Source organism: Cebidichthys violaceus, unplaced genomic scaffold, assembly GCF_023349555.1.
Source record: "Cebidichthys violaceus isolate CVI_PGR_0920_01 unplaced genomic scaffold, fCebVio1.0.p SCAF_6, whole genome shotgun sequence".
Classification (NCBI taxonomy): domain Eukaryota; kingdom Metazoa; phylum Chordata; class Actinopteri; order Perciformes; family Stichaeidae; genus Cebidichthys; species Cebidichthys violaceus.
In genome coordinates, this window is record NW_027176816.1 from 5,680,594 (window position 1) to 5,706,592 (window position 25,999).

At 40.6% G+C, this 25,999-nt stretch overlaps 3 protein-coding genes across 3 annotated transcripts; all 3 read right to left on the reverse strand.

Annotated features, from left to right (window-relative positions):
• Positions 1-1,339: 1,339 nt before the first annotated feature.
• Positions 1,340-4,042, reverse strand: LOC137889666 (homeobox protein Hox-C3a-like). Its single transcript, XM_068733628.1, has 2 exons — positions 3,703-4,042; positions 1,340-2,453 (listed from the first exon to the last, which is right to left on the reverse strand). Exons 1-2 carry the CDS (start codon positions 4,040-4,042, stop codon positions 1,909-1,911), a joined length of 885 nt encoding a protein of 294 aa, XP_068589729.1. The 3' UTR covers positions 1,340-1,908.
• Positions 4,043-12,225: 8,183 nt separating this feature from the next.
• Positions 12,226-15,523, reverse strand: hoxc4a (homeobox C4a). Its single transcript, XM_068733700.1, has 2 exons — positions 13,700-15,523; positions 12,226-13,192 (listed from the first exon to the last, which is right to left on the reverse strand). Exons 1-2 carry the CDS (start codon positions 14,133-14,135, stop codon positions 12,834-12,836), a joined length of 795 nt encoding a protein of 264 aa, XP_068589801.1. The 5' UTR covers positions 14,136-15,523; the 3' UTR covers positions 12,226-12,833.
• A 7,326-nt stretch (positions 15,524-22,849) lies between these two features.
• On the reverse strand, positions 22,850-25,763 carry hoxc5a (homeobox C5a). Its single transcript, XM_068733030.1, has 2 exons — positions 25,104-25,763; positions 22,850-23,899 (listed from the first exon to the last, which is right to left on the reverse strand). The coding sequence occupies exons 1-2, from the start codon at positions 25,579-25,581 to the stop codon at positions 23,691-23,693; spliced, it is 687 nt and encodes a 228-aa protein (XP_068589131.1). The 5' UTR covers positions 25,582-25,763; the 3' UTR covers positions 22,850-23,690.
• Positions 25,764-25,999: the final 236 nt, after the last annotated feature.

Below are 25,999 nucleotides of genomic sequence, written 5' to 3' on the forward strand. Positions count from 1 at the left end.
ATAAATCACCCGGCATATACAAGAATCTCAGGAATTCAACACTGTCTGCTTCTTCTTCTTCACAACCCCCCTCTTTCTCTCTTTGTACACGAACATATTTGAAGAGAGGAACTTTTTCTTGCTTCGTCTTTTTCTCTCACTTGCCTTTAATGATTTTCTCTTAAATTACCTGGCTGTCACCACGCCTTTCATACATATGTGGTGTGGACCTCATTTTATTTGATTCAAAATTTCCACAGAGTTATAGCTGTTATAAAGCTCCCCTGGCAACTACTAAGACCTGCTGAAATTGGTGTCAAATGTTTACCAAATGACAGCTGATCCACTGACTGATTAGCTGATGAATTGGGGGCAGGAAGTCATTCCATCCAGGAGGACCAGGGGATCAGTTTCCTCATTTCATAGCTGTCAGTAGTCCTCTGTGACAGCTCATTTACAGTACAGCCATTGATATAAAACTGTCAGCATGTCCAAAAAAATGTGTGAAGCTGTGTTAGGAACATTGATACCTCGGCTCACATTATCAAGTGTAAGAGGAGGTTCACTCCTTCGTTGTGAAAGTTGCTGTCTATGTTTGGTGTGTAAAACTGTGGAGACCCAAGAGAACCCGTGACCCACTTCTGTCAAATAACAGCAAAATTCCCTGTGGGAGTAATTTAGCTCAGTGAGAGGAAAATTCTGAAATCAAAAATATCAAGAGGAAAACAATGTTTCCATGACATAATTTACATTTGAGAACTTGTGTCACAATAACACAGTGGATGCTGTTACAAAGTCTATTTATTTATTTTTAAGATAAGTTGTCATTAGAGGTTGAACCTCACTGGTCTGCTGTGGCCTATGTGCTGCTGGAAGGGCGTAGAAGCTACACAACTAACATACCCCCTGAGAAGGAGGCCAGCCCCAACTTGCAGCACTACAATTTGGCTATTGAAAAGGCAAAGGCTGGGAAGGAGGAGGCATGAGATCTTGTCATGGTGCCCAGTGGGTTCAGAGCTTGTGGTTGGAGTGCTGGAGGACTGCCTTGTCTCCGTGATTAATGGTGGGGAACTGGGAGGCAGGAGAGAGGGAGAGGCTTATGTGGCAAGATTGTGTAACTTTAATGCACAATACTGTAGAGTTTTCAATGAATCTAAAGCATGCTTTAATATGATTACTTTCCGATTTTTTTTCCCTTTGAGATTTGAATCCTTAATCATGAAATACCGCTGGAAAAAAATGGAACTCTAATCAGCGATGAATAAGGTAAACATTGCACAAGTGCTATGGTTTTCTCAAATGCATTTATTAAGCATGTACAGTATATGACATTTCAATTAATCAAGAACCGTATCAAAGACTTGTCGTATCCTTTAATGGATTTAACAAAAATATAACATCATTAGATATGAACATTATTCTGCCCATTTCACAGTTAAAACATTTTACACAAATGACCTGTTATTTACAGTAGATAATGAAAAAGAGCCCAAATGTAACACTTAGAAAATATGATAACCACTTAGCTATTATTTGACAAAAGAGGGAAATAGAAAAATCACTCATAACATGATTCCCACATGCATTAAACATGCAACGACATTATAAATGTAACAGCCACAAAATCACATCAAAACATGTAGTAATTAATGGCTTGAATGCTTTGTGCATGCCGTATGAGTACAGTATGAGCAGCAAGTTTGACCTGCAGTCTGCAGTCACTGTGCCTGAGAAACACAAATGATATCGCTGTAGCTCTCCTTTAATCAAGATATGTTCATATAGTTTAATTAAAATGTTTCATGAATGGTGTGTTAAGGGGATTTCAACCCAGGGATGCTAATAAGACATCCACCAGTCTTTCATAAGTGAAAGTGGATGTATCATTGAGATTTTGATGAGCACAGGAGGGATGGCCATTATGGGGCCCTAGGGCCAGTTTGAAATGCCAGCATGGTGATGACTATCTGCGCCCATACAGGAGGGCGGAGAACCATTTGCAAAAGATGGAAGTATGCAGCTCAGATGGGGCAGGTCTGAGGGGTGATTACACTGACCACTGCTGGTATCACTGTGAGAGCCAAAGAGAGAGGAGGACATAGGAGCGTAATCCATGAAGTGCAGCTCTGAGGAGGAAGTTCTAACAGCACATTCACCCTGAAAGCTCAGCTGGTCCGCACATGAGCTCAAGCTGAGGGAAGGGCTATAGGGAGACCACTGGGAAGACCCTGCCACCTTTCCATGCCTCTGCTCTTTTTTGTACCTCATCCTGCGGTTCTGAAACCAAATCTTGACCTGGCGATCGGTGAGATGCAGCCCGGCGGCCATCTCCAGCCGCCGAGGACGACACAGGTAAGGACTGAAGTGAAACTCCTTCTCCAGCTCCAGCAGCTGGCTTTTGGTGAAGGCCGTTCTCTCCCTCCTGACACAGAGCCTTCCTCTGCCTGACAGATCCGCCGCCACACCACCGCTGACTGATGCAGGAGGAAGCACATAAAGAAGAGAGGGCGTTAAGAGCAAGTGCCACATTTCTAACAGGTCTATCCTGAAATGTATACCCTCCATGGACTTCAAGTGCCAGTGAGAACCATGTTAATCCTCAGCCAATCAACCTGGGACAAACTAGGGCCCTCAGCTCTTCCTGTGTATTCACTCATGCTTGAGACACTATACAAGACTTGCTGTCTACTGTGTCATGTGTTCAGGGAAAGTTACCTCCTGAAGAAACAGTCTGGGGGAAACATCTGACGCCACTACGGTTGCCTGACAGGCCACATTAATCACAGCTACGCACGGAAGCAGACCTGTCAAATCCCCATCTCAGTCACTTAAAAGGTACCTTGGGACCACCACTGAAAATAACCACCATTAGAGATTCAATTTGACATGTATATGAGCGATACCGGGGCCCTGTTGATAACAACATAACACACAGGGGTTAATGGATACCTAATAGGCCTAATAATAGTGACCTTAGAGAGAAAAGTGCTCTCCTCAACACCAGACTGGAAGACTATAGCTCCCTTGTTGATTGTAGTGTCAAGAGCGTGATGTTTATCTATTTTTGTAAAATATACATTTTTAAAGCATGTTGGTAAATAATACAAACAATAAAAATGTGTATTTGTTGTTTGAACATTTACTCTAGTTTTATATATTTAATATTATCATTTTCTATTTCTGTAATTCGTACTGAGACAATATGATTTACACTCAAAATAAAGGTATTTAATGATTGTTATAAGAAACAACGGTTCATAAATGATGCTGTTTTGCTGATTAGGATGCATTTATTGAAAAGAAGATCGTTAGTTCCAAATGTGTAGTTCTGTGCCACCTACTAACTGTAGCTTTTGAACATTATCGCCAACAGCAACCCGGAAGAGCAAAGAAGTATGAACAAGACAATGACATTTAAAAATGAAGCAGGTGACACAGTATTATATTAACTATAGTGAGACTTTTGCCTGCACTGTTTGTAAATTTGTAAAACATTGGGGGGCTGACTGTGTCTTCAGTTGCAACATGTGTCTTCATGGAACAAAACTATAACAGTCTAACAGTCTAAGGTCAGATATCAGTTATATATTCAATGCACAAATGAGGGAAATGCTTATTAAATTTGGATTCATGGAATCACCCCATCACTGCACCTGAAGATTGTGCACTCACTTATAGCTTTTAAGCATTCAAAAGTAAATGACAATAAACAAAACCAGTTACCAGATTGCTCAGAGTCAGTTGTCCGTGGATTCATCCAGGGAAAAATTACTCCTGAGCGGCAGATGGTGAGTAGACTGCAGCTCCTGCTCTTGATGTCCATCTTGCCCTTGGCATGGCAGTGAACCAGAGGCTCCAGTGGGCACTGAAGCTGTTCACCTGGGTTCAACCTGGAACTGACATGAGCAGAGGAGGTCATGTTTTGCTGATTAACTTCAGCTTCTTGGCCTCCACCTCCTCCTTCTTCATTGTATCCCGCGCTTAGTTTTGGCACTTGTCCAGAGCTCATAGCAAAACTGTTGCCATGCAGCTGCAGTGGGAGGGCAGACTGTTGGGGGTCCATGGACCCAGCTCATCAAACTGTCTCAAATAAAAACAGGAATCCCTCAACAGTAGTAAAGACTATGGACTTCTGTCTGTCTAATATCCGATCACAATTAACCTGAATATATAAAGCCATGCAGGGAAGAGCACTTGAAATAACCATGTGGAACATTTGAATAATATTTACCAGAAGGGTGCCGTAGTCACGTGTGGTCGTCCTCCAATAGCAGAGCTCTGGAGTTGCAAAGTAATCCGGTGGCAACTTGGGGCGAGCGAAGAAGCTTCTGCAATATTTCTTCAGACAACATTTCTATGAGCAGCCTGCGTTCCTTTATCTATAAAAACACAAAACGGAATATGAGTAGACGCCAACAACTGTGTCATAAGTGTGAGAGAGAAAGAGGGAGATGTGTTTATGCGGTGAGAGAGAAACAATGGCAGAGAGGGGGGAGACTACACTGTGTGGAGAGGAACGTCTCATCACAAACTGAGTGTTGATTTCTTGTAATATTGTCAATCTTTTGACAGGACGCGATTGTTAGAAGGACCCGCCCTTTGCAGCTGCACATCCTGATCTTTAAGTGGTAGGTTTGATCAGATACAACGTGAGGACTTCCTGTTTAATTATGTCTATGAGCTAGAATAATATACTGGATAATAATGCATCATCGACCACAACTCATTATTTTGCTTCAGCTTTTTTTATAGATGTAAAACGCCTAAAATAAGTGGTTTTCGGGATGTATTTTTCTCCAATTAAACATAATGAGAAATATGTTTCCCCCTTATTTCCATACTATTGCTCTATATGGGCACTCTGCAATAAACCTGTTTTTTGTCTGTAAAATAAATTATTCCGATTATTTTGGATAATTTGATTTGCAACTCATTTAACTGGCCAGTATAAATCGGCGGGCTTTTCCTTTAAATAACAACATATGCTTATAACTGTCGGAGTGGAAGTATAGCTTTGGCTTAATAGGATTCACGGGGAGTGGTCAAACAAAGGCTTGACAGTCATTGCCACACAAAGACAAAGGAGGCAATCATTAGAGATTTTTTTCCAGAGCATTTGCATTAAGCAGGCATCACTGTACAGTATCAAGTGTCCCTGTCTGTGGCTCTGTGAGGCAACGGACAAACACTGCGGACGTTTTGGAGGGTAGACACCCCGCTTGCTGCACGGCCGGATGGACAAAAGAGTAGGGGGAGATGTTCAGCAGAGCCCTTATCAACGCCTGTTTAGAGTTACAACATAGAGCATACAAAACACAAGGAACATGGAAATATAGTTTTGAAGGTGCAAAGCACTTAAACAAAATGTGAATTTTGCAACTTCATTTAAAACCCCCATAATAAATATGTTGGGGGAAATTATTTGGGCTAAATGCTACATCAAGTGTGGCCAAACTGAGTTACCTTTTGGAAGAAAAGAAAACTCATAAAACATGATTGCTTAATTTCAACACGGCACAATGTATGCAAATTAGATAAATAACTAGAATAATGAAGCCATCACAATTATTACATTAAAATAGTGCACCCAAAAGCATCTTCCAAAACGAGAGTTTTCCGCATATTTTATGTATCAATCTTAGTTGAAGCAGGCTTTAGATATAAGTTCCTTCTGGTGTTTCACCACAACAAAGCTGTCGAGAAAACCCTCTTTAGATGTCTCTCAGCGGTGATGGATTATGCACTCAGGGTTGCATAGCTTGGAAGAAGAGGAGCCTTCCCCCTTTTCAGTTTCACCCCTGCTTTGGCTGCCACCATCACTGAGGTTTTACCTGGTCCCGTCCTTGGATTCTTTTTTCTTTTTTTTTTGAATTTCCAAGGACACAATACAACTGTCGCCCCATACACTATGGCTTATTATTGGTAACCATGATCCACAGCAAAACGACTGTTACAGGATCATAATTCCATTTTAACTAAAAATGATAAACATTTAGCTTGGATACATGACTGTAATTTTGAACTGAAAACGGCGTTAATCTTCTCAGCCTGTCCATTAAAATGGCAGTTACGGGCTAAATGTCTCCTCAGTTAATCTCAGTATTGGCTGAATGTAGCCCATCAGAGCAAAATAACTAGAAATTTAAATATATTGACATCTGCTTGTATCTCGTCAAATCCACCAATAATACAATAACAATAGTAGTAGGTATTATTATTATTATTATTATTATTATTATTATTATTGTTATTTAGTAGTAGTATATTATCAGGCGAATTAAGCAGTATACATCAGCACTGACTGAAATGGGGGAAAGTAATTAAATTCGTTTTGTTTTCCTTACCTCACACCCTTGAACACACTCTCTGAATTGGAGATAGGATCTATGATATACTAGCTCAGCAAGACCATAATTTAGCTCCTCTGCGCCTCCACCACAATTCTCCGTGAACTCTGTTTGAACCGCCTCAGTGGCAATAAATCATTTTTCTCTCTCACACAAAAGCGCGCCGGTCGCTCTGGGTGTCAACCCTTTTACAATTCCTCCTTACCTTCTGCGCTCTCTCGCCTGCTGACACAAACAGCCGAGCAAATCGTCGATAAACTTTTATTTTTCATACCAATAACTTACAACGGTATTGGGGAATGGGGAGTATCTGCAACCGCGCACACAGGGGGAATCTGCAAAATGCAATTCTTGTATTTTTTATATTTTATTTTCCACATAAATTATATATTCCTTACACTCAAAAAACATAATTGTTTTTCAGAGCTCAACAAATGCACGGATAAGTTAATGTATTTCCAGGGGACAGAGCTGGGCAGATAAGAGGAGACTGAGAGAGAACTGGGGAGAAGACGTTAATGGGCAGAGGATGCTGTCGGTTAAAACGGTGCATACAAATGGCGCTGTCTTGGCAGAGCAAGGAGAAGATTTATGGGCCCGGTGCCCTATATTGCTGTAAACAATGCAGAGTGAAATGAAAGGACTAGAGTTTGCAGACTCTACTTCATAAGTGGGGAAAAGACACACATTGTCAATTTCCAAAACAAGTCCTGACTTTTGCATACGCATGTGCATTAACATGGAGTATTAATTTGGGCCTGTTTAAAGCACAGCTCTCTGTAAATTCTGGCCTGTCTGAGTGCACACACACTTAAATCCTGTCGCTCTGAGCCAATGGATATCTGAAAGTGTCACATTTGGAAATTACTTCTTTTTTACTCTGGGGAAATATGCGTCTTCATCAGAATATCTTTAAAAGTATAAAACAAAATATTTGCTAAATATATATATATGTGAAATCTGATGAGTATTGACAGAAAAGCCATTTTGCTTTTCTTTTCAACTAAGGATAATTGGCCTGTTTTACTGTTTAAAGCAAACCTTTAACATCATCATAATAGGCTATATCTTTCATTTATAACAATACATTTTTTCCATGAAATCATTTAATCTGGGCTTGACGACAGGTTTCAATAGTTTTACGTTTTGGTAGTGAGGTGACCCTTTTGTTTCTACATCCAGATGATGTACTTTGCCTTTAACATTCAATTGTCGGTAACATTCCAAATGCTGCAACAGCTGTGCTCAAAGTATGAAACTACTGCAGTAGAAAAGCAACTAGTGGCCCCACAAATACACCAGAGAATCATTTCACAGAGCAAATCAAATAAAAAGCACATTTGCACTTAACCTATACATAATTGTGGATCTATAGTCTCAGGATCCCAAATTCAGATCACTTTTGCTAATGAAAAGTGAATAACATAATCATAATTCAATCTAGTGACTGTCTGGGCCCCCGGTGACACCTTGAACTGAGGGAAAATTACTGTAATTTCTAAGATCTTCAACGATGCAGCAAATAGGCTAATGAAAAATTTCTCAGCGAGGCATTATGATGACATAAAGTGTTACTGGCAAGTTTACCCATGGCCATCATGTCCTGCGTGATGTGATGTTGGAGTCTACAGCGTGATATCAGTGTTGATCCAAGCTGCTTTGTCGTCCCCCTGCTTGAAATGTTTGCCAGCACTGACAGTAAATCATTTAACATGTCTGATGGAGTTTTAAAATCTAGTTTTATGTAAATGTATTTAACTCAACACACACACACACACACACACACACACACACACACACACACACACACACACTGGGACAAAAAAAAAAAAAGACATGGTGCATCTGCTCCCAGGAGTGAACGGATGGGCGAGAGATTTACGGATTTATGACACACCCACTGCTGGTCAATGCGAGAGAGCCTCTCTGTCCCTGGAAAATAGCAGCGTGACCCCTGTTTCAACTCTCAGCTTTTATGCAACTGCCATGGCTGTCGTTTAAACACACTACGCCATAACAATACACCTTTCATCACAAACCAAAGTGGTTGAGGAAGATACACCTGAGACGACTGAAAAAAAAAACGTTTTGCAGCCTACTTAGACAATAAAAACAGGTAGTAAACCACTACACCGACACAACAGCTGCTCATTTTGGTTTCGTATTTGCCTCTTGTTAAAACATTTCAATGGCTGTTTGTGTAAAGTTTTTATCTTCCGAGAGAGAGAGAGAAAGAGAGAGAGAGAGAGAGAGAGAGAGAGAGAGAGAGAGAGAGAGAGTCCTCGCCTGAAGTGCTCATAAATCACATGGAGCCTGCAGCGGTGCAATGTGAGCTGAAAATCATGTGTGATTCAACAGTTTCGAGTCAGAAAAGAAACCAGTTAGGGCTGAGTAAGTGTTGGGGAATTTAAACACTGGAAATACATGAAATAATAACTATATTCTTTTAGTTTTAAAAAAAGACATTCAACTGAGAGCAAAGGACTGCTTTAAAATAATTAGCTGGAGGAAGATTACAATCAATGAGAATAACTTTAAGAGTGGCTCTTATACATAAAAAGGATAACAGATGAAGCTAAATCACGGATATTAAGTTGTGTTTTAGTCATGTTGATCTAGGTAAGACTTTGAAGTTAACAGATGTAAGGAATTATTTGCTTGCTTAAATCATGTATAAAGTATAATGTACAATGATGACAAATATCTGTGTAAATATTAAAAAAGTAATGTAGATGTCATTGCCCATTAGTCCAAATTTAATAACAAAACGCCAGGAAAGACTTATTTATGACTGATAAACGACACGAGCTTTTGTTTAAACAGTCATTGTAAATACCACATTGTTTGTTCTCTTAATAGATCTAGCAGGGCCTTATATGGCTGTTAATTGTTGTTTTGGCACAGCTCTTTCAACGACAAGTCAAGACGAAAATTCTCAGCGAATTATACCTCATGTTCCTACTTTACACAAATCTTCAATTACAAGAGCTCAAACAAAAAGTGACATCCCGTCATTGTTCAGGTTGTGGTTTGAACTCCACCTGTAGCCTCGGACACACGAGAAGGAGGAGGAGCAGGCTGAATCATCACATAGGCTATAAATGAGAGACACTCTGATTAGTTGCTTGGGTTTCAGTGTCAGCTGTTTATCTTAGAAGGCATGCTGTTGAATATGTTCCCCTGAGCGCTGGATATTTGGTCCTGGCCACACAAGAGAGACCAGATGTTTGTTGCTCAATGCATCCAAATAATAGTATTGTGATAAAATTGAGGCTGCCTGCAACAAGCAGTAATATTTTCCAAATAAAGTAAACACAAAACAGTTAAAATATCCTAAATAGCTCACATTTAACGTTTTTGTTTTAATCATTTTTGGGGCATCCCAGAGCAGAACTTTATGCATTATCAATACGCTTTATAAGTTCCCTTCTGTCTCATTTGCGAAAAATAATTAGCATTTTGATTAAAAATACATTTTAGAAAAGAGTGGCGTGTCAGTGGAAAGTTTGCAAGGTTTTTAACTTGAAGGTCCCTGTCCATAAACTAATCACAATGACCAACTGTCCTAGTACTGTCAGAAACACCAAGCTATAATTGGCAGCTTGTTTTTGAGCGGAAGTACTGACCTGAGGCGAGTTATTCTCTTAAGTCACACAATAGTCACATGACCGCATAGACTATTTTTACTGCCTACTATTTTTGAGACTTTAGGGAATGTAATTAATCGCTGGAAAATGTGACATTTTTCATTCTTGTTGCTAATTTGAATTTGATCAGTTTAATAAGGGTTAATAACGGGAAATATGCCTGTGTAATAAATGTACAACATTTACATAATTTGCATGCAGGCTCGTAAAAGCTTGAAACACAGATAATCTGAATCAAGCATTTCTCCTAATCTCTCAGAATATTGCTTTAATGTGTATGTGGAAGCGCGGTTTCAGATATGCTCCAAAGAAGGCACAAGTTTGGAGGTCCTAGATCTGTTGGATGCAGAGCAGAGGACTTGTCCGAGAGTTCAAAACTGTCCTGGGACACTCTGATTAACAAAAGGAGCAACACATTCAGTGATGCCCCGCCACAGGCCTCTCTCTAGACACAACGCAGAAAATCCACAAAGAAAGCCGAGGCCAAGGGGGACCAGTGAGGGTGCACACAGAAGGTACACGTATAGAGAGTGAGTCAGGTCACAGGGTTGGGGAGGTCGGCCATCCAGACTGAAATGAGCTTAATGGGACAGAAAATGTGTCCTCGAGGTGAACTCGGCCTTCTCCCACTTCGCCCCCAAACTTCAATAAAGTACCTTTTCAGCCTCGCGACATGGAGGCGACAGGGCCTAGAAAGGAATTGGAGGGATGCTGCGACTGTGGTGAGCACATTAATTTCTCTAATCTGTCCAGCAACATAAAGGCTTGTGGATTCATTTTTCAGCGCCGTCTCACCATTCTAGTGCCTCTCCAAAAGCCACGTCCAAAAAGCAGATGGTAACCGCTGTGGTCCAGTTAAAGTACTTTATTTCAAAGTCCATTTAAACTCTAACGTTTGGGAATAATGGTAGACGATATGGCCTGGTAGATAATATTTGGTAAGATCAAAACTGGCTGTTGCCAGAGCTGTTTTCCAGAACATAACACAAGGCTCTGTAGCGAAAGATTGATGATGGAGAATACCTCTCCCCTTTGTGCTCCCTTGCCCCCCACTACGTCAGGCATTTTATAACGCCTATTCATGTCACAATTCAATAATCTATCAAATTATTGCGCGTCTTTAGGTTTAACTCATGTCTAAAGTGAAATCCTTCTGCACAGATCTGTCCCACAAAAAAACTACAAAAAATGAATTCATCTTTGTGGAAAAAAAAGAGATCTCAAGACACAGTTGAGAGGCGCAGTTTGAGTGATATTTTGTCAAATAGTTGTATGAGTCCAGCAGATCTACAGTCGTTAACAGTCCTGGTGTGTCGGTCCTCCGGTGTGGACGATGACGTTGCAGTAAGACGCGCCGTTTTTTTTTAAATTGTAGTTGTGGTGTTTCTTGAATTCTCGCGAGCTGCTGCACACTGGAGGCAAAGCACCCACTGGGGAGACAGCAGGTAAATATGGCAAAGTGTTTATACAAGCAAAAGCCGAGAGTGAACAGACAAGAAAACATCAGCATTGTTTTCTTTTAGCCAGGGCACTGCTACATAGCCTGATAACAAAGGTCAGCTATACTCCATCACCACATGACGCGTCATAGAATCTATCTGCATCTCACGACTTTATTGTATTTATTTTTATTTCTGTACATTTGAAAACTCAGCCGCATGGCGCAGTGGACTGCAGAAGAAAAGCAGGGAAAATACTAGGTTACAAAATGAATAAGAATATTTTCACAACAATGTGTAATCTAACAAATGTCTTTTTAAATCGAACGCATGCAGCTTTGTGTTCAAGTCAGGACTAAGGAACACTGGCAGACTCAGTGCAGAGTGAAGGGCCTCAGTGCTTCTCTTCAGCATTAATTGAATGCCCTTCAGACTGATGAGGTTGCACATAATGCACAGCGCAAAGTATTTCATTTTCAGATTTTAGAAATAACTTCAGTCCATTATAAATTAGGTTTTAAAACACACACACACACACACACACACACACACACACACACACACACACACACACACGCGCGCGCGCACACACTCTCTCGCTCTCTCTTACACACACACAGTCTGTGCACGTTGCTAAAGACGCAAGAATGAGCTGCAGGATTTACAATCACAATTTAAAAACACAGTGATTCTTGTTTCCCTCATGAAATGTTCAAGTATTCACACATCTGTACACTTTTTAAGGTGATCCCTCCAAAAAAGCCATAAAACAATAGCAGACCTCATCTTGCCTAAAATGAAGTTCGACCAATATAAAACTAGACACTCACTGTTTTATTGACCAATATGATTAGCACAAGTACACTACACTCCGTTTATTGCATTTCACAATAATCTGCGTTTTAACGGTCTAAACACAACATCAACACCACAAAACTAAATTGTAAATCAAAATCCTGTTTCTGAAATACACGAGGTAATTCACACATTGTTATTGTCAAAAACAATACAAGTTCAAGATCAATGGTGTGTTCCAGCTTTTTTATACCAAAAATAACTATTATTATATTGATTTCCTTCCAGTGTTGTTTGAAATAAATAGATTGTGCATTTCACCTTGGGCACCTGGGCAAAAGAATGGCCCACAATAACATTTTAATAAAATGTATATTTTTTCTACAATTTTTTTCCTTCATTCAAAACATTTTTTAATAAAAAACATCATCTTAATTGAGCTTCAAATAAATTAAACCCTGTGTCACGTAAAAATAATTAATCGGTATTCGCAATAATCCATGCTATATAACATGCATTTTATATAACTTTGGACTTAAAGGAAACCGCACAAGATAGCTACGAAAACAAAATATATAATTGTTCTATAAATAACCAGTCCTTTTTCTACCCCTTGGTTCGTGGTTTTATAACCTGGTAATATCCTCTCCATGCTGTGCTCCGGTGAGTTCGTCGGGGGCCCCAGTGTTAGTGGCCGAAGCAGCGGCAACAGCGCCGGCTGCTGAGCTTGTGTTGGACCCGGAGGAGGAAGAGGATCTCACTTTGGTGTTCGGGAGCCTGTGATCTTTTTTCCATTTCATCCTGCGGTTTTGAAACCAGATTTTAATCTGTCGCTCGGAGAGAACCAGGGTGTGGGCGATCTCGATGCGCCTCCGCCGAGTTAAATACCGGTTATAGTGGAATTCCTTCTCCAATTCTAAGACTTGCTGCCGCGTGTAGGCTGTCCTAGATCGCTTGGGCTCCGTCCCATTGTAACCCGGGTTCACTGGAAATAGGATAAGTGGAGAGAAAGGGAGACGGAGAAGGGAGGAAAGGAGGGGTAAACAAGAATGGCCTCTACTGAGATATGGCTGGAAAGATTTATTGGATATGAATGTTTAGCTGTTTGAGAAATTTAAATGGGAAGTTAAGAACTTCTCAGGGTAATGAGAGGACACTCACATCCAACTATGAGCTAAATTATTAATGCAAGATTACAAAGCTCAATTTTTTTTCTTATTCATTTCTCCCCCTCTCTCTATCGCGCAATACATAACAGCAGAAGCCACATGGTGATACGGCTGCCCTGAGTATACCTCGGCTATAAAATTTATGGTGGGTGTAATTACCAATGCCGAGTCGTAAATCCGCCTCAATTGTGCCATTTCAAAGGCTTCCCTGCTATCGGAGCAGGGGCTGGCAACGAGATGGGAGTCAGAGGGACTGATAAAGGGAGGGAAAGGGAGAGAGGAGCACGAGGAGTGCAGGGAACATGAACACACAAGTTGCCTACCAGTGCTGACGTGAATTTTCTTCATCCATGGGTACACCACGGGCTGCTTGGAGGAGGCTGTGCTGTTTGGATGCTCCGGGGTAGCTTGGTTGCAGGCGGAGGTTGCGGCTGGTGGGGTGGCGGGGGACATGGACAACTGTGGGGTTTCACATGAAGCAGGTTGCCCTTTCCCTGTCAGCAGGTGCGCAGAATGGGGTACTCCATGTCCCCTTGGCGTGTCAGGTTCAGGGATGCTTGCACAGTTATACTGGCGCTCTTGGTAGCTCGCCCGCGGAGGATATAACTCCTGATGGTGATGCTGGAAGCCAGTCTCCCTTGCGCGGCTGTAATATTCTGGACTATGCTCAGGGATGTAGTTATTTTGCGAATATTCCTCGCATGGAGGAAATTTCGGATCAATGTAGTTAGACTCCATCAAATACGAGCTCATGATCATTAATTTCTGGAGTGGAAAATAATTTTTCTAGCTTTGTCGTTTTTCTGCTCCATAAAGCCCTCCTACTTGCGAGCAGCCCTGTAAAGTTACTTTTACCACGTGACCCAATGGCCCAATAGCAGAGTAAGAGGTAGTTCCCGGATAAGGAACCAGAGGTATTTAGCATACCTACAGTCGCCATTGTGTGCACAAATCTCTCTCTCCCTTTCTCTCCCTTTCTCTCTCTCTCTTTCTCTCTCTCTCTCTCTCGCCCCCCCTCTCTGGTTGTGTTACCTAGGCAATTGATCTTGGGGACAAAACTAGTAGCTAGTTGCTGACCAAGGAAAAAATAAAACAGGCAAAATCCTCTGGTCTCGATTATTCAATGGGACAATAGGTGATTTGCCAAGGATAAGATAGGACAATAGCAAACCAATCATTTTGTTAGCCTACATGCCTTATATAAAGGTTATCTGCTAATTAATGAAGGCACAGTCTTTACTAACAGCACTTCAGCTGTAAAACTGATTACACTCCATTAATACACTTAAGAATTGGAGCTTTATCATTTTTGTAAGATGATATTGCTGAAAGCATTTCAGCACAAATATTGAATATGTTTGTTGTGAATTTAAATGCAGAGAAGACTGGAGTGGTGAGATGCTCTGGGGGTGTGGTTTATTTTTTAAAGTAGGCCTGATAATTTATAATGTTGGAGAAAAGGTGGACAGGCTGCTTAAACAAAAGCCTTCATTCAATGATGAGATATTTGTCTATTTTAAAATTGTATCCCTTTTCTTTCCCAGACTATTCATTAAAAGTCTCAGCCTTCAACTTTTAATTAGAAATTAGTGCGGATAACATCCAAACCGGGCCTGATTGAAGCTGTCATGAAGAAGCTGCTTTAGAAATCTGCTGGAACAAAGGTGTAGGGTGCTTTACAATGAAGCAAATAAGATAATAAGAATAAAAAAGTCATGGTGTTCCTATTGTCTACGGTATTAAACGGTAAAGTAAAAAACACCAACACATGCCTTTAACTTTTGATAATAACCTATAATTCTGAAATATGCAATAAGCATTCAACAAAAGCCTTTGATATGTACATTGAAAATAGAGAAAGTAGAAAAAAGTCATACTACAAGTCAGACAGACAACAGTGGAGCAGCCAACAGAGCAAACTATCTCAATACTGGGAAATCTGTGAAGTCACAAACCTGACAACTGCAGCAGAGCAGCATCATCATGTCACAAACCAGACAGCATGAACACAACCAGCATGATGTCACAGAGGACCAACACCGTCATGATGTCACAGACCAGAGAGTCTCAGAAAATTATGGTCTGCTGAGTTTAGTGCAGAGCAGTCCTATTGTGTCACAGAGAAGTTCAATTTGGTCGAGCATGTTGGAGCAGTTGTACAGATGCATTCACACAATAAGTGCAACTGAATTCATCAAATTCTTCAATACTACAAAGGCTTTTTTGTGACAAAAATGCTGCTCTTAATTGTATATTTCCATCTCCTCATGACTCTCTGCTTCACCAATAGAAGTCATTATCTTATACTTGCAAGACACTTTGTGACCTTTGTTATGACCTTAAATAAAACCATGTGACCACAATATAAATCAGCAAAATCTGTACAACCCATATTTCATGAAAGAAAATGCTGAGGAAGATTTTAAATAATGCAGTATTGCTTTATATTTACAAAAATACATGCAGCAGATCTATAAACATACATGTTTACAATACCCTGTGTATATTTATTTTCCTTTACACTATAGTTCAAATAATTGCCAAAACAATAACAACACTACAATAATATGTCAGTCTTGCTGCCTCCAAATGTTACATGCTATTCTTGACTTAAGCACTGACCATCAGCCACATTACTGGAGGTCTGCTGTGATATTGTAAACTGATCCGGCCTGGCTGTGTAAACTTGTCATGTGCTGTATGCTTCCCATTCTTATCTCAGAGTCAGCTGTGGTCAAAGAAAGACAGGGTTAACTCCCTAATAGCTCAGCAGCATCCAGACTGTATATATATTTTCTTTTTTTATTGTTATGATAGACTGGCTATGGAGTCATCTACATCCGAAATTACAAAAAGGAAAAAACTATAATAATAATAATAATAATAATAATAACAATACTAATAACAATAATAATAAACGTCAGAGGCTCACACTTGAAGAAACATTAAGCCTGAACAAAAGTAGCACACAAGTCAATCTAGGGGTCAAAAGCAGCAAATTGCAAGGTAACTGATGAATCTATTTTCACAGCAATAATTACATAATATGGTTAAAAACGAGACGTGAAATGACATTTCTGGCTGTCCTGTTTGTACAGAATGCGCACGACATTTCTATTACCCCTTGCGAGAATGTTAGAGGCGTTTTATAGAGCAATAAAAGCCGTAAATCAGTCACTTTTAAACGACCCCTGGTTCCTAACGTGTTTTACAGGGTCTGACACAGTAGTAGCCGCACATTGTCTGCACACATGGGTTTGCTCTCTGTGGCCTACCTACACAATCTACTGTCTGGACTATGAATACACTTTGTGACAATGTTATTGCATTGCTAGTGCCTGGATGTAGGCTGTGTATATCACTGATGCTTGCATATTCAATAGCATTGAGGAAAAAAGCCAGAGAGACGTGAAGACGAGCAGAAGCAGAAGAATCCATTGGCTGGCGTGGTATTTCAGTTGCCCATGTATTCCTGTAGAGACGTATTTGCGACTGTTTGCATTTCACACAAATTCGGTTCTACAGGGTACATATAGACAACTAATAATTTTTAGGTTAGACGCTGCAGAGGTGATCTCTCAGCCAAACCTCTATGCAGGCAGGTTATCATGTCTGAAGAAGTAGTACAGTATTTGTCACAACGAATATTCAGGATGCAATAGAGTAGAAATACTGCACAAAGCGTGGCGCTGTTTATCACAAATACAAATCAATTCTGCTCTTAAAGAGAATGTGACTATAACATATTTTCTCCAATAAACTGAAATTCGCGTATATAAATACGCCTTCGCACGCACACACCAACGCGTCGTGTGCAAAGGACAAGAGGGTCTCTTTTCTTTACGTTCAACCTCTGCCTTTGAGGTGCCTTTTATATGAATATTCAGTCACAAACACGGCAGATACAAAGGGACGGCGTGACAGCACAGATGAAAAATAAGTTTCTATTGTTCCCAACCATTTCTTCTTCTTGCTATTACCATACTGACCGCTCAGTAACCTTTCTTCCTGCCACTCTGGAAGCTAATGAGAAAAGCTTCGGATGAAAAATGAAATATCAGACATGTGACCTGTTTCGGGGTTATTAAAAACAGCAAACATGCTCAGGTTGTGAATCGATGGAATTGATTACAGTGGAAATGCACAAGGGAATTCAAACACTGTCAAAAAACATCTCAATCTACATATTTCCCCGCGTGCACTATGTGTATCAATTTATGAATTATTTGTATTGGAGAACAAAGCATCCTGAGCAAACAAACGGTGAACTAAAGAGGAAATAGTCACACACAAAACAATCTAACTCACGTTCATTTGGCTTTGTATATGCTCATCTAAATACACGCAGTTTGTTGTGCACCCAGTCAGTGTGAACGAGCTGCACGCACACTGCATACTCCCCTCTCGCCCCATGCGCTCTGGCGGACGCATTTTAATATTAGTTAGACAGCCTGACCTGCGTTTCACCCCTCGCGTTTGACTGGTTCCAATAGTTCACTGCCAAGGATTATTGATGGAGGGACAGCAATGAATTCTTTCTCCCCACAAATGGCTTTCAGATCGTGCACCTAGTTCAATAACTAGTTATAATGTAGAAGTACAAAAAATGAGGCCCTCGGGCGGACTAATTTGATGTTTCATTTGTTCATTTGAGAAATTGTTAAGCGCGCACCCCCCTTCCCCTTCCGCCTCCCCCCTGCAAAATAACAACCGTACAAGCGTGTTCACACATGTACATATGTAAACAAAATAAATCTGTGCGAAACTATGTGGAGGGTGTGGTTATGTCCATGCATGGCATGTTTTTTAATTTGGTGGCCCAGCAGCACCTGACCTGGATGCAGACAGTGCAGTAATATTCCTCTCCCCGATGAAAATGGTTACGATGCGCTTTTAATCAAACCCTTAACCTAATAGCCTTTACACGTTTACTCTCCCCAGGTGTAATAACGTTAAGCCGGATCGTCCAGTTAAAATAAAAAGTTTTAATGAAGTGCAGACAGACTGGAGACTAGTTGGACATGAATACCCTCTAACAGCAGCAGCCGGGGGAGCAGAGGTGGTTTCAGATACTAGATGCCTCACAGAAACCATTGGTTGGTTTGCAGTTCATTATGACTATATGTTGTGGCTCGTTGGACTCATACTGCAGCGTTAAATCCAGTTCACCTGTGCAACAAGAGAGCAACTTTTCTGGCTATTAACTCGACCCAAGTAGTTTGCAGGACAGTAATACGAGTAGAAGTTTTTTGTTGAAGTAATGTTTGAAATTGAAAAATCCAAATAAAAGTACAAAAACAGTGTGATTGTTAAACCGCAGAACAGCAGTTGGTTAAGACTGCAGGCATCAGTACCCGTGATGCCAGTGGAGCCAGCTGTTTGCCTACAGCCGAATAACAAGTTCCAAGAAGTGTCACATCTCTTGACTAAAGCCAGGTGGAAAGGCGTGAGGGCGATGGATAACACTTACTGATAGATCCACGGTCCCACTCATTTTGACCCGATGAGCTGTCTGAAAAAAAAAGAGACAACGAAAATTAGACCAAGAACAGTCTATGTTTGAGTGAAGAAAATTATGTTTTGCATCGAAACTGAAAAATTTGAATTCTCGATGAAGAAGAAGCTAAAATTCTACACGTTATTCAATTAATAATAATTCAATGAAATATATATTCGATCAATAAATTGACTACTCGCCGAATGAACAGATCAAGTATTTCTTAAGTCCTATTATCAGACGTATACATGAATGGATGCATTGTGTGTACCATATTTCGTTTTTGCTTCATTTAAAATTGCCACAATATCATACAAATAATACAATTAAATTTAAAAGATTTAAATTCAAATATGAGCAATACATTCTATTAAAAAAACATCGAAAAGCCACATGTTTTATTGGAGCCAAAACATTTTTCCTATAAGTTTCCTACAGTTACTCTTTGTGTTCAAAAAGAGAAAAGAACCGTTTGATATGTTGTGTTATTATTTCATCCTAATGATACTTCAGTTTCTCCCTCTGCGTCTGATCTCCTCTGTTATCTAGCCTAATTGAAGGGAGGCTGCCCTAGAAACGCGTTGACATGTGTGGGCTCCTGCAGAACTGGAGCCGAGGACAGAGAAATTTAGGACGGGTCATTTTCAGACAGTAAAAAAAAATGTACAAGCATTATGATATTTCCTTGGGCAAATGTTCTATGAATAGAAATCCCTGGACTTCACCGCGGCTGAATTATAGCGAGCAGTCAGTAAAAGAATCACGACGTTGTCTTCACATTGTAAATACATTCTGGCTGTGCTCGAAAACGATCTAATGGGACTTTATGGTTCTTATTTGGGCTCAGACAAAGGGAAGTCTGTGCTCACCCGGAAATGACCTCGGTGGATTGAATGATGACAGTGTCAGCTCCACAGGTCAAAGAAAGGAATACAACAGCACAGAGCATGGCAGTGAAAACGGATGTTTAGGCTGTTCCACTTTTACCGAGTCATATCAGAATGTTTTAAGCTGGAGTAACTTTAATATCAACAACATACTGATTCAAACTTCCTCTCAAGGTGCAATGACTGAAACAAAAATACTTTCGATTATAATGAGGGTCCTGCATCCCCTGTAAAGATGCCTTATCACATATGAAATTAGTTTTTAATGTATTGTAGATGAGAAAATGTTTTATTTTGTTTTTTGAAGGAGAACAACTTTCTACGTTGGATTCTTTTTTTATTTTAGTTTAACAGCTTATGTTGAAAATGTCTCCCTCTAATAACAGTAAACATGACAATACAACTGCTCACAAACAGCACGAGATCAAATAAAATCATAGGATATGAAGAGCACTAATCCACGTCCTTACGTGGACACATTGCCCCCACAGTGAATCCCCACACAGGAGCGTGTTACACAGTGCCCCCTATTGGAAGTGTATAATTGATCATCCACCTGAAAAGAAACAGAAAAAGGGATGCTGGTGGGTTGAAAACAACACAGCCACGACTGTGAGTCACCAATATATGGACGTGCACATATTGATATCTGAACGTGAGCTATTAAAACTCCATTTGGATGAGAATATTCATCCATTTCTATCATATCTAATTCCTACATTAGCCTTTGATGCTGCATCATGCACACCCCTGCTGCACCTTGCGCTGTCAGCTGAGCTGCACTCACCCCAAAATAGACGTAATATCAAAATGAGCCCTTTGCAATCCCACACATAGGAAAGACCAGTATTTCTACACTGAACTGCTTTCTAAGACATATGGCCAATTAAATGGTGTGCCCTATAGAGCAACAGAAAATTATCGAGCTAATAAGATCACATCGCCTCATCAGTCTCCAAACTGATCAAGTCAATAAAATTCTGCCCCTGCAGTGAGGACAAGTCTGCAGGGGAGCGAGGGTGGAAAAACAAACATTCTTCTATTTTGCCACAAAGGTGCGTTTTTGTAAAACATGCAACAGCTCCAGTTCCAGCTCACAGCCACACTGTTTTTCTCAGGCTTTGAGTTTGGACACGCCATAATTACACAGCAAAGTGCCTTTGAATCAAACCTGTCTGTTGGCCCAGACGTGACCCTAAAACAACAGGAGCTCACGAGGACAAACACTAACCTCATGTCAAGGTGACACAGTGAGATGAAGCATTTTAATAAGGAGGTTTTGTATTTTAAAGCTTTTATGGTGCAGTATTTCAAACTACAAGACAACATTTTAGCATCACACCAAACAAAAGTCATATTATATTTTCAACACAATTTTTCAGCCACACAATCTGCACCCCTGAATCAAACTATGAGCATTTACTAAGAATTAAACACAATAAATACATACATACAGGTACACGAGAAAGTCAGTGTATGTTTAAGAGAAAGAGGGAGAGGGTGGGGTGGGTGGTGAAGCTAACGCCAAATGATTTCTGATAGTTCTGGCTGACTTTTAATTATTTTTCAAATATTTGTTTTGATCGTTTTACTGATAGGATTAAGCAAAGCAAACTGTTGAATCAAACTGAATGTCATTGTCTATCAAACGTGTTGCGATACATTAATATACATATACATATACATATACATCATTTATTTTGCTTTTAATTGTAAGATTAAAATCTGGTACAAATACAAAGATTATTCTGCGGAAAAACAATAACTGCCATGACAACCCAATAACCATGAGCGGTATAATCCCGTTTCTGTCGGACTAAATATGCAACACCAAATGTCCTTTAAAAAAATCAAAAACAACATTTTCCCGGTGACTCAAAAAGCACAATTCTGTGATTATAAAAACGCATATTAACCATCAATTAATATCGTTAATTTTAAAGTTCATCAATTCAACACCCACGCATTCAAAGTCACGCTAATAAAAACATAAACAATCTATTTTTTTCATGGTGAAATAACGTTACAGTCACAGGCCTGTAAAGGCAAAGTTAAAAGCAACTTACTGCAGCAGCTCTCTGTCCTCCGCACCACCGACTACACAGTCCGGAGAAAGGTACTGCATCCTCACTGCCACAAAGCCCTTTCTTCCTCAGATAAGGGGAAACCAGCAGCTGCGATTCCGGACAGTTAAGATTATATATGATGTGTATATATCGAAGGTTTGTCAGCTCTTCCAGGCCATAAAACCCACTTAAATGACACCACGTGCTTCCTGTGCACCATTCACAGGCCCTGCTTGGGGCAATTGGCATATGTAACCTTGTAAACTTTAAAATGCCCTAAAAGAAAGACATTCAAACAGGGATTCAATACATTGTCCACGTATATGTTAGGCCTAACAGAGCGCAGAGAAAGTGGACGCTGTGCTGACCGGTTCTTAACCGTCAGGGAAGTTGAATAGGAAGCTATTAGTTTGAGAGGTGAGTTGATTTTTATTTTCTTTAATAGAGAAATTAGCTCATAACCTTGGGCTATGCTGTGTCATACTACGACTTCTACAAAAGCTGCTGCTGGATGCAGACACCCAGCAACTGGCGTGGTTTTATGTCCTCTATAGTAGCAGGTCGTGTTGTTTTAACTACAGTGCAATGATGCCAGGATTAAAGAGCAGGGCGATATCATAAAGTTACCATATGGCCTTTAACAGTGATGGCGCATCAGTCTGCGGCCACAGGAAACCAACGTTTTGCATCCATGTTGTGTTGAAGGCGAGTGTTATCACAGGCTAGTGTGTCCCTTCCTTCCCTGACAAAACAGGAAACGGGAGTCTGCCAGTGGCGGAGTGCTGGAAAAGGGGCAATAAAGTTTTACGAGGGCCTTAAACTTCCGAGCGCGTTTGTCAGTCAATGAAATTCTGTGGATTCCGACACATCCCCCCAAAAAAACGTGATCAGTAGAATAAAACAAAAGAAAGAAAATAGGTAGCTTTTTTAAAAAGTAGACAACAATGCCTATTATATTTTAATCAACGTAACCCTGATATGAGAAAAAAATAACATAAATGTACATACTGACCAAAGGAAAAATCCTTTACTGTTAATGATGAGACTTTATTGGTTACAATCGACAATTAAGCCATCTATCAGTTCTTCTGGGCCTCATGTAAACCAGGCACCTTAAGTATAGGGCGAGAGAAATGGCTTCATTGCACATCACAATAATATCACATACAGTCGCTGAATTATACATACCGATTTAGATTCACAATTATATGACAGACAACAGGGATGATGCCTTCACACTCACGGAGAAATCAGCTCACTGAACATATCACACATTCAACCACTGCAACATCTTAGAGAGTGGATTTAAAAAGAAAAGGAAAGCGGTGGGAGAGTGTTTTTTACTGGTGGGAAACTATCTCACTGTTGCTTACAGGACAGCTCATAAACAGCCAGAAATAGTTTTTGTCTTTATTTTGATTTGTTGACGTTACATTTTTTATCACATGTTGAGACAGAGCTGGAAACGATGCAGGCTATCACCCAGCCTCCACTACTTTTATCCTAATTCAAAACATAATTAGTAGCGTTGTGCAGCCTTTCTGTGCACCGCAGACCTACAGCCTTGCAGCTCGAAGGGCCAAGCTCCCCTCAACCTCTTGTCCCCTTCGTGCAGCAAAGGGAGGTTATCATCGCATGGGCACCAAATTAATTTAGAAATGTAAACCGATTGATCAATGTGAGTGATATTCAATACATTAGGTCCCAAACTGCAGCAAGTGACACATAATTGGTGATGAAGCACACAGCGCGGTGTCATGATGTCATTGCTCCTAGCAGTTCATCCGGAGGTCAGGCGGCACTCCAGCACTGTGCAGTGTGGGGCTGAAAAACGTGCTGCATGCACCCGCTCTCTGGTGCTCTTTTATTCCTTCACTTTGATCTTTGAGTCCTTCTTCCACTTCATTCGTCTGTTCTGGAACCAGATTTTGATCTGCCTCTCGTTTAGACACAGGGTGTGGGCGATCTCTACGCGCCTGCGGCGGCTCAGGTACCGGTTGAAGTGAAACTCTTTCTCCAGCTCCAGAGTCTGGTAGCGGGTGTAACTGGTCCTGGACCGCTTACCCTCCGATTCTGAAGTGGCATTAAAATCAGTTAGCTTTCAGCAGCATTATAGTGGTTAATAAATATAATAGTATGCTAATAGTATTATTACATTAAAATAAAGATTAGTCATCCATAAAAATAAGAATTACAAGCACACATCTATTAATTTAAATCCCCGTCCACTCTCATTTGAAAGGTCAAATATCTTTATACAACCCAATTGAACCTGATCTTACTTACTGTGGTCTTGTGTAATAAAAATCATGTCAGGCTGATAAGGATGGTTAACTAGATCCAATAAATATACTTAGCTTAAAGGAAGGAGGGCCCTACATTCTTTCGCATTAAAACATAGAAAATACACAAGACTATTAGTTAAGAAACTCTTGTTATTGTAATATGTAAAACTGGATAATAATGTGTTGGCCTTTCTGTAAACAATGATCTCGGCCTAATACCGCTGCAGTGGAACACCGTGGGAGGAAAAACAGATGTGTAAAATCTAAAGAAGTGGGATTAGAAAATGGATTCTGATGTTTCCCAGATATGTTTTCCTATTTGCAGATTTACAGACTGCTTATACACAGGAGTGCTTAGCAACAGGCCTTTTGCTGCTATTGGACTTGAATATTTTTAAAGTCCCTTCTGTGTGCTCCAGGATGTTTGCAAATGGAGGAACACAAAACAGAAGTAGCGTCTTTTTTTTGCAGAAAATGTGCTCACCGTCCATCTGCAGCCTAAATAGTCAACCAGTGGTTTTAAGGCAAGGAGAAGGAGCACGCCTATTCAAATCTTTTAGAGGTGAAAAGTTCACGATTGGGTCAGGGCATTGGTGTTTCCCAGAGTTCAATTTAAGGCTAAAGCTTCTCCCACACAGTGAGTTTGATAGTGTAAAACATTAACTACGACTATAAAGGAAACAAGGCAAAAACCAATACTTCGAGCTGAATTTGTGAATATTATTTCATAGTTTTATCACAATTTTGTTCTCTTATCCAATTATACCACCATAAATCACCCCGCAGATCACCTCTTCACCGTAACAGAGCAGGTTTACGAGCAATGGATGCCTTTGTCATAAAATTTATGACCACGAGTTTTTATTATTTCCTGCGTTTGGCCTATAAAACTCAAGAGGGAAACTGGAACGGGCGAAAAGAAGTGTTGCAGCGTAAAGAGAGAATAAGGGAAAGCATCTTTAGTCGCACTTTAGAAAATAGGCAAACTTTACCGTGGCTCATGTGCAGTTTTGTCATCCATGGATAAATCTGTGGCTGCTGCTCGCTGTCCTGACGTTGGCTCACATTTGTGTGTCGTTTCACCGTTTGCGTGTTCTCCACGTTTCTCTCGCTCTCTTGGCTCTTGTTGCCGCCGGATTTTGCGCTCCTCTCCGGGTCTCTTTCTGCCCCTCGTCCCAGCAGCGCGCTGCTGCCGTAGTTGAGACCGCTTGCGTTCACAGACGAGCTACTGGAGACCATGGTTATCTGTGGTCCTGACGGGAGAGGAGTATCCGTATTGCCACGCAGGCTAGTTTTCATCTCCTCTCGTTCAACAGAGGTCGTGGGGACGGGACAAGTGAATATCCCGTTCACATTAACACCCTCATAGCGGCTGGACGCGCGCCCAGAAAGATCGAAACTAAACATACTGTTAGGAGAAGTTGTCTCGCTTGTTTGCCTGAGATTGCAGCTGTCAGCATAAGAGCTCATTTTGAACAATCAGCGATACTTTCTTTTTAAACTAGAGAGGGCTGCGGGATGTTTGTTGCGGTTATTTCCTTGTTTTTGTTGATCATTGCTTTTCTTTGTAGCCGCTTTTGGAAAATTCAGAGCTGTCTGCCTTAAAAAAATAATCCAGGATTTATAGGTGGAGTAGGCTTTGGTATCTTTTTTTTAATTCTTGATCCGACGTGCGCTGCCCAAATATGGGGTATTTGTATGGGATCACGTGCACATGTTGGCCAGTCATAAATTGGCTTTGATACTCAATGGGGATATTGATGAATAGGAGAAACGTGTCCGGTAAACTTTGAGCTGTTGGTTGTTGAGGACCAGGCAGGGCTCTTTAGCGCAAAAAGGGCAGGACAGTAAGACAAGAGCGTCATCTGGTGTCTGGTATGGGGCAGGA